This window comes from Homarus americanus, unplaced genomic scaffold (assembly GCF_018991925.1).
Source record: "Homarus americanus isolate GMGI-L3 unplaced genomic scaffold, GMGI_Hamer_2.0 scaffold25483, whole genome shotgun sequence".
Taxonomy (NCBI): Eukaryota; Metazoa; Arthropoda; class Malacostraca; order Decapoda; family Nephropidae; genus Homarus; species Homarus americanus.
The window spans coordinates 4485091-4494090 of record NW_024726235.1 but is presented as its reverse complement, the minus strand read 5'-3'; the positions used below and the strand labels follow the sequence as shown (position 1 = coordinate 4494090).

General features: G+C 40.4%; 1 protein-coding gene across 1 annotated transcript in view; it reads left to right on the top strand.

The window, feature by feature from the left end:
* Nucleotides 1-2320: 2320 nt before the first annotated feature.
* Nucleotides 2321-9000, top strand: part of LOC121865530 (homeobox protein MSX-1-like) — a 37688-nt gene continuing 31008 nt past the window's right edge. The window contains exon 1 of the mRNA XM_042365046.1: nt 2321-2471. Coding sequence (XP_042220980.1) covers nt 2417-2471 — 55 coding nt within the window. The 5' untranslated portion in view covers nt 2321-2416. The remainder of the gene's footprint in view (nt 2472-9000) is intronic.

The window sequence follows — 9000 nt, the reverse complement described above, 5'->3', positions numbered from 1 at the left end:
ATCCCCTCCCCGAGTCCTGGGAAGATGCCGCCACCTAAACGGTACCTCAGACCAGGACACTCATCCAGCGAGTTTTTTATAGTTAAGGTGGACCAGACAGTCATCACATACTGGGGCTCTCGGGTCATCAAATGGCTGCGTGTCTGCCTATTATAGAGTGGCCAATGTGAAGCCTGGCCAAGGCTGTCTCCCACCTCCGTGGCATTCGGGAATGTGTCCAGGGGCGTATATCTGTTGTAATCCCCCGGAGCGTGTTTGGGCCAACAGTGTCACCCCAGAACAATGCCAACCATTACATACGATAGGTCTAACCCCAGGACGTACAGTACATCCCGATAAGCTAGGTAGTAGTTGAAGCACAGAGGCTGGACGAGAAGCAGCAGCCCTGCCCACATTGTCCGCCTTCTCATTGCCTGACACATATAGTGATCATGTGCTGGAACTCAACAGAAACTGCATGACCTGACAGCCACGTCCCATATAAAGACGAGCCATAGTAATATCTCAAGGACCAGAGGGTGAAGTGGGTTAAACGACTCTTGAAGGGCGCTCCTTCAGTTCCTAAAAATGATAAAACTCCTGTTTTATAGGGTGATAGTAACCTTCACGTCTGGCAGGAGAATCACATACAACTCAGGAGTAGGTAAGACACCACTCCGGGAAGGAGGGGAAGAGATAACGAAAAATAATACATACAGTAGAGGAAGGAACAACGGAGGAACGTGAGGATGGTATTTTTAGACCTAGAGAAGACCTTTGACCAGTTCTCTATACACAGCAGATAGATTATGGAGAGTACAGTATACTTGGTGACATAAACTAAGCTACAGGGAGCACCGATGACGCATGTTAGAGTGTGTTAATGTCGGAACAGAGTAGAGAGAAATGGTTTGATGATGGAGGCGGTGTTAGACAGGGCAGTGTGCTGTTCCCTTTGTTTGTTTATCACGATTATGGATGTTTGTCACCTGACCCTCCACCCCTGATCTCACCCTCCACCCCTGATCTTAACCCTCTACCCTTGACCTTATACTCCAGCTCTCACCTCCATCCCTGACCTCACCCTCCACCCCTGATCTCACCCTCCACCCCTGATCTTAACCCTCTACCCTTGACCTTATACTCCAGCTCTCACCTCCATCCCTGACCTCACCCTCCAATCCTCACCTTACCTTCCACCCTTCACCTCACCTAATCCACCACCCCTCATCTCACCCTCGACCCCTCACCTCACCCTCCACCCCTCCCTTTACTCTCCACCCCTCGTCTAACCCTCCCCTCACCCACCCCCCCACCACAACAGAAATGATCAAGGGTACATATAACAGTCTACCCACACACAACCTACGGCCATTATCATAACCTGACAATATATCACAGCCTGGGGTACCCGCTAGATGTCCCCTTTATTATCTAGGGCGGATCAAACAGCATCAGTAGCGTCCATTCTGCCCCAACAAAACCAATAATGTTACGATGTTACTGAGGTGATGAATTTACTAGTTAGCCGCCAATCGTGTAACAAGAATAAGAGTGGAAGACGCGTCCTGAGAGGCTATTGGCTGGGGGAGGCCGGGTGGCTCATTCATTGGTTGTTTTGGGCGGAGCTACGGGGGGTTTTCTCCGTCCTGATTGGTGATTACCGCCAGGAAAGCTGTTGAGAGGATTATAAATCATATCATGTCTGGTGTATTTTTTTGTGAAATTACTATAATATATTGATGGAGAATAAATGATAATTAGATGGAATAAATCTTACGGTGGCTGAGATGAAGACGTGAGACCTTAGACGAGTTCGCCAGCGGGTAGAGGACCACGGGGAGTAATGTCAACAAACCCTCACCTGTAGCCACGACATAGCAACTGTGATGAGGGGGCTGGCACAGCATCCTTGTCTCTTGTACCTCCCGCCTACCTTCCCTCCTTCCCTCCTTCCTTCACTACAGCCTCCGCGTTGGCTCAGAGGCAGCGGCGGCCACAACAACACTACACTATACATCACGGCGCTCGCTGTACCTGGCGGCGGCGACGACGAAGGCGGAGGAGATTAAGACGTCTTACATACACACCTCACCTCTACATCGTAACCCCCACTTGTGTTTATTAATTCCGTGTTAAGTAACATTAAAGCTATAAAATAAATAAATTACCTCCACTTGAAACATCAAATAACCCGAGAAATAAGTGAAAACAAAACAAAAACAAGATAAAAGTGGAATTACAAGGACTAAATAAACAGAGAGATAGAGAAGACGTGATGGCGCTGTTATCATCATCATCATCATCATCATCATCGGGAAAGTGTGGTGGTGGTGGTGGTGGTGGTGGTGGAGGAGGAGGGTCACCACCCCCTACATTACCCTCAGTTCATTGTGGTGGCGGGGGTACGCTGTTGCCCTCCGCCCTCTACTGCCCAATGTTACCTCCCTGGCACCTGGCGCTCCTTACACATCACGCCCTACACGCCCGAGGTGAGTCCTTCCCTACACACCCCCCTCCCCTCCCTCCCCCCTCCCCCCCTGTGTCTGTACTGTTGTCTCTGTTTCTTCCTGTTGTTGAATATCTTCTTGTATAGTCTCTGTTAAAAGTTCTGTTGTATAGTCTGTTGAAATATGTGTTGTAGTCTTCATTCTGTTTATTCCTGTTGTTAAATCTCTTCTTGTAGTCTGTTGAATTACTGTTATAGTCTCCAGATAATCTCCTTGGTTACTGTTGCTACTGTTGAACGTTCTGTTGTAGGCTCCTGTTATTCCCCGTTGTTACTTTCTCTACCATCCATAATTCTCTCTCTCTCTCCTTCATCTCTTTAAGTGTCAATTCTTCAAATAATTCATATTTTTTTGTTTTTATTTGAATTTATTTTCTTGGTTTTCATGGATATGGGTTGGTTGGTTAAGTTAGGTTTGGTAAGATTAGGTTAGGTTTTGTTAAGTTAGGTTAGATTTAATTAGGTTTGGTTAGGTTACGTTATGTTTGGTTAGGTTACGTTAGGTTTGGTTAGGTTACGTTAGGTTTGGTTAGGTTACGTTAGGTTTGGTTAGGTTACGTTAGGTTTGGTTAGGTTAAGTAAAAAAGTCGTCTTCTATGACCAAAAAATTCATCCTCAAGGGCGAAGAATCTCGTCCTCAAACAGAAATCCCTCGTCCTCTAACAGTAATCCCTCGTCCTCAAACAGTAATCCCTCGTCCTCTAACAGTAATCCCTCGTCCTCAAACAGTAATCCCTCGTCCTCTAACAGTAATCCCTCGTCCTCTAACAGTAATCCCTCATCCTCAAACAGTAATCCTTCCTCCTCTAACAGTAATCCCTCGTCCTCTAATAGTAATCCCTCGTCCTCTAACAGTAATCCCTCCTCCTCTAACAGTAATCCCTCATCCTCAAACAGTAATCCTTCCTCCTCTAACAGTAATCCCTCCTCCTCTAACAGTAATCCCTCGTCCTCTAACAGTAATCCCTCGTCCTCTAACAGTAATCCCTCGTCCTCTAACAGTAATCCCTCGTCCTCTAACAGTAATCCTCCTCCTCTAACAGTAACTCGTCCTCAAACAGTAATCCTCCTCCTCTAACAGTAATCCTCGTCTTGAAACAGTAATCCTCCTCTAACCTCGTCCTCTAACAGTAATCCCTCGTCCTCTAACAGTAATCCCTCGTCCTCTAACAGTAATCCCTCGTCCTCTAACAGTAATCCCTCGTCCTCTAACAGTAATCCCTCGTCCTCTAACAGTAATCCCTCGTCCTCAAACAGTAATCCCTCTTCCTCTAACAGTAATCCCTCCTCCTCTAACAGTAATCCCTCGTTCTCAATCAATAACCCCTCCTCCTCTAACAGTAATCCCTCGTTCTCAATCAGCAACCCGGCCCGATATTGTAACGTTATCCTCAACCATACTAAACGCCACACTTCATATGATATCGGAACCAAAACCTCCGGCCGATAACCTTAAAAACCGATAATAAACAAATCAATTTTATTTTCTACGATATCGGAATAAACAATCTAATGCCGATAATACTAAAATGCCGATAACTATCAACGCCATTTTATTCTACTGTATATCTCCAAATAATTAATAATCTGTTACCATCAATTACAATCCGATATCTTCAATTGATTATCCGCTATTTTCAATTAACAGTCCGCTATCTTCAATTGTAATCCGCAATTTTCAATTAATAATCCGTTATCTTCAATAAATAATCCGCTATCTTCAATTAATAGTCGTCTGGCTTTATTAGTAATCCGTTATATTCAAATAAATAATCAGTTATCATTTAATAATCCGCTATCTTTAATAATTCGCTATATTCAAAAGTAATCCGCTATATTCAATTAAATAATCCGTTGTCTTTAATAATCCGATATCTTTGCGTTATCCTCTAAATTATTATTCATTATTTTATCTTGTCTATTTTTGTCTTTCCTCTGAATTATATTTTCTGAATTGTGTTATGGGTTAATTATCATCACTGTTATCATATTTGGTAATAATAATAATAATAATAATAATAATAATAATAATAATAATAATAATAATAATAATATAATAATAATAATAACAGCTAACAGCAATAATAATAATAATAATAATAATAATAATAATAATAATAATAATAATAGCAACAAGAATAACAATATATATTTACCTATCCCAAAACATCACCAAAATATATTAATTTACATCAACTAAAGTTAACTAAAGCACAAGCATCTTTACCTGTCTCTGCCTCCTATATTGAGTGCCACTTGGTAATACCTTTCGAAAATATTACATCAACCGCTTAAAGAGCTTAGTTGTCGAAGTGGAGTAATACATTATAACATCAACCGCTTAAAGAGCTTAGTTGTCGAAGCGGAGTAATACATTATAACATCAACCGCTTAAAGAGCTTAGTTGTCGAAGCGGAGTAATACATTATAACATCAACCGCTTAAAGAGCTTAGTTGTCGAAGAGGAGTAATACATTATAACATCAACCGCTTAAAGATCTTAGTTGTCGAAGAGGAGTAATACATTATAACATCACCCGCTTAAAGATCTTAGTTGTTGAAGCGGAGTAATACATTATAACATCAACCGCTTAAAGATCTTAGTTATCGAAGAGGAGTAATACATTATAGCATCAACCGCTTAAAGAGCTTAGTTGTCGAAGCGGAGTAATACATTATAACATCAACCGCTTAAAGAGCTTAGTTGTCGAAGCGGAGTAATACATTATAGCATCAACCGCTTAAAGATCTTAGTTGTCGAAGCGGAGTAATACATTATAACATCAACCGCTTAAAGATCTTAGTTGTCGAAGAGGAGTAATACATTATAACATCAACCGCTTAAAGAGCTTAGTTGTTGAAGCGGAGTAATACATTATAACATCAACCGCTTAAAGATCTTAGTTATCGAAGAGGAGTAATACATTATAGCATCAACCGCTTAAAGAGCTTAGTTGTCGAAGAGGAGTAATACATTATAACATCAACCGCTTAAAGAGCTTAGTTGTCGAAGCGGAGTAATACATTATAGCATCAACCGCTTAAAGATCTTAGTTGTCGAAGCGGAGTAATACATTATAACATCAACCGCTTAAAGATCTTAGTTGTCGAAGCGGAGTAATACATTATAGCATCAACCGCTTAAAGATCTTAGTTGTCGAAGCGGAGCAATACATTATAGCATCAACCGCTTAAAGATCTTAGTTGTCGAAGCGGAGTAATACATTATAACATCAACCGCTTAAAGATCTTAGTTGTTGAAGAGGAGTAATACATTATAACATCAACGGCTTAAAGAGCTTAGTTGTCGAAGCGGAGTAATACATTATAACATCAACCGCTTAAAGATCATAATTGTCGTAGAAATTAATGTAGAAAACAGTAGACAACAACTAATACAGATTAAGAGAGAGATTATCTGCCTGTGTGTATGAGTCTTACCAACCACTCATTAAGTCTTAGTGTAGTTGGTGTAGATGATAGTGTATGTGATGTATTGTAGATAATGTAGTGTAGATGATAATGTAGAAAGAGACCTAGGGGTACTTGTAAGCCCGGACCTACGGCCTAGAAAACAGTGCGTTAATGTTCGAAATAAGGCAAACAGAGTATTGGGTTTTATATCTAGAAGTGTAAGTAACAAGAGTGCAGAGGTCTTATTGCAACTATATCTTGCGCTAGTCAGGCCGCACCTCGATTATGCGGTTCAGTTCTGGTGCCCCTATTATAGAATGGATATAAATTCACTAGAGTCGGTGCAGCGAAGAATGACAAAAATTATTCCGGGACTTAGAAACCTTCCATATCAGGATAGGTTAAAGAAACTTAACTTGCATTCCCTAGAAAGACGAAGAGTGCGGGGAGATATGATGGAAGTATTTAAATGGGCGAAAGGAATCAATAAAGGGGATATAGAGAAAGTTCTTATAATATCCGAGCAGGATAGGATTCGGAGCAACGGATTCAAGTTGGATAAGTTTAGGTTTAGGAGGGAAATAGGAAGAAACTGGTTCACAGATAGGGTGGTGGACGAGTGGAACAAGCTTAGCAACTTTATAGTAAGTGCGGGAACTCTGGAAAGTTTCAAAAGGAGGCTGGATAGATTCATGGATGATAGAGAGTGGTAGTAACTCTCGACAGGAGCTGCCATGCACAGGCCAACCGGCCTATTGCAGACTCCTTATTTTCTTATGTTCTTATGTAGCTGATATAATGTAGATGATAATGTAGCTGATAGTGTAGCTGATAGTACTTAGACCATTATTATATACATAAACGACATAGATATCGGCGTAGACAGCAACATATGTAAATTTGCTGAGGACACTAAAATAGGGCGTGTAATTAAATCTGACGAGGACTCAGCAAAACTACAGGAAGATCTAAACAAATTTTTCGAATGGTCAGAAAAATAGCAGATGAAATTCAATGTAGACAAATGTAAAGTACTCAGTATAGGAGATGTAAACAGGGAAACCAGATACCAGATGAACAACGATGTTATTGAGAAAACTGACTGCGAGAAGGATTTAGGAGTAATGATAGGTAGGAATCTTAAGCCAAGTAAACAATGTGTTTTTGCTCGTAACAAGGCTAATAAAGTACTTGGGTTCATACAAAGGAGTGATAGTTACAAGACTAGCGAGGTCATCCTAAAACTATATCTTGCGCTTGTGAGACCTCACTTGGATTACGCAGTTCAATTCTGGTCACCGTATTACAGAATGGATATAAAATCCTTGAAAAGAATTCAGAGGAGAATGACAAGACTAATCCCGGGCATTAGGAACCTTGAGTACAGAGACAGGTTAAAGCATCTTAATTTGCACTCCCTCGAGAGACGTAGAGTGAGGGGTGATATGATAGAGGTGTATAAGTGGAAGGCAGGGTTAAACAAAGGGGACATTACAAAGGTACTCAAACTATCCAACCAGGAGCGAACTCGTAACAATGGTTTTAAATTAGACAAATTTAAATTTAGGCGTGAAATAGGTAAACACTGGTTTGGAAATAGAGTAGTGGATGAATGGAACAAGTTACCAAACATCATCGCTAACTCGAATACGCTGGATAGCTTCAAACATAGGTTGGATGGATATGAGCATTGAGCAATAGGGGTTGAGTGTAAATGGGACTGCCCAATATGGGTCAATAGGCTCGCTGTAATTTACTCCGTTCTTATGTAGTGTAGACTATTACCGTGCAATAATTCGTTTGTTTGTGTTGAGAAGGCATTACCAGGGTTACCAGTCTCGTAAAATTTAAAAAAAAAATGTTATTATCTAGAAAACTTTACATAATTCCTCATTATATTATAGATTGCTTAGAATAATTATTTGGTGAATGGAGTATTTTATCCCAGTAGTAGCGAGGGTAAAGATTGTCATCAGCGATCTTTACATTGACGGTGTTATGTTTACACACCAGATGGCAGTCACAAACACACAAAATGCAGGGAACAGTATTTGATCATCAGAAACGTGGAATTAGGTTAGGTTAGGTTAGGTTAGGTTTCCTTAATATGCCGTAATTGATGACTTGTGTGTTTACCAAAAGTTCTCGCTTCAGGACCTTATGGTTGAAGCAGAGTGATACATTTCGACATAAACTGGATAATTTATACCGCGTTAGGATGAGGATACTATGTGTTCTGGTACCTTCATGTGAGTGCGTGTGTAATAATAATAATAATATACGGTTTATTAATAGAGTTACAGCCGGTGGTTGAAAATATACAACTTACATGTGATTTAGACATAATAATTATACGTTCAATACATTTACAGGGTTGTACAGTACATAAATCAGCAGCTACGTATTATTTTAACAATAGGGTGTGTGTGTGTGTGTGTGGTAGACAGATGTAACTGTTAAATGTCAACAGTAGTCTGGTGTACTGTTGATTAAATGTTGAAGCTGAAAGACTAAAATATATTTGTTGGGCTGCAGACTCTCTCTCTCTCTCTCTCTCTCTCTCTCTCTCTCTCTCTCCTCTCCAACATTCATCCCATCTCTCCTCCAACGTTAAACATTGCCCGTTTTTATTCACTCACAAAAGTTTCGTGCTGTAACTAAAATGTCTCGTGAATTATAAAGAGATTAGTTTTCAGATGTGTTTCAGTGTGGTATATATTTCTACAGCTTTATTTTATCGTACGGAATTAAGTAGTGTCGTGTTTGATGTTTTGGTTGTGTGTGTGACGACCCTGGCTGAAAGTGCTTTTATTTGACTTCGCAATGGCGGTATATGTACGTTTATATACGTAAACATACACCCTCCTAAAACACACACACACACACACACACACACATTAAATATTAACCAAGACAGTAAAAGCTATGAGCGAATGGTCTTTTCAGCGAGTAATTTTCTGTCTGACTTCATGGTAAAATGGTGGTCAATACTCCTGGCATTTTCTCCTATCACAAACTCACGTCACTACCACCATTTATTCCTCCAAAAATTTACAAGTTTATTTAATATTAATTTTTTTGGGGGGAGGAGGAGGGCA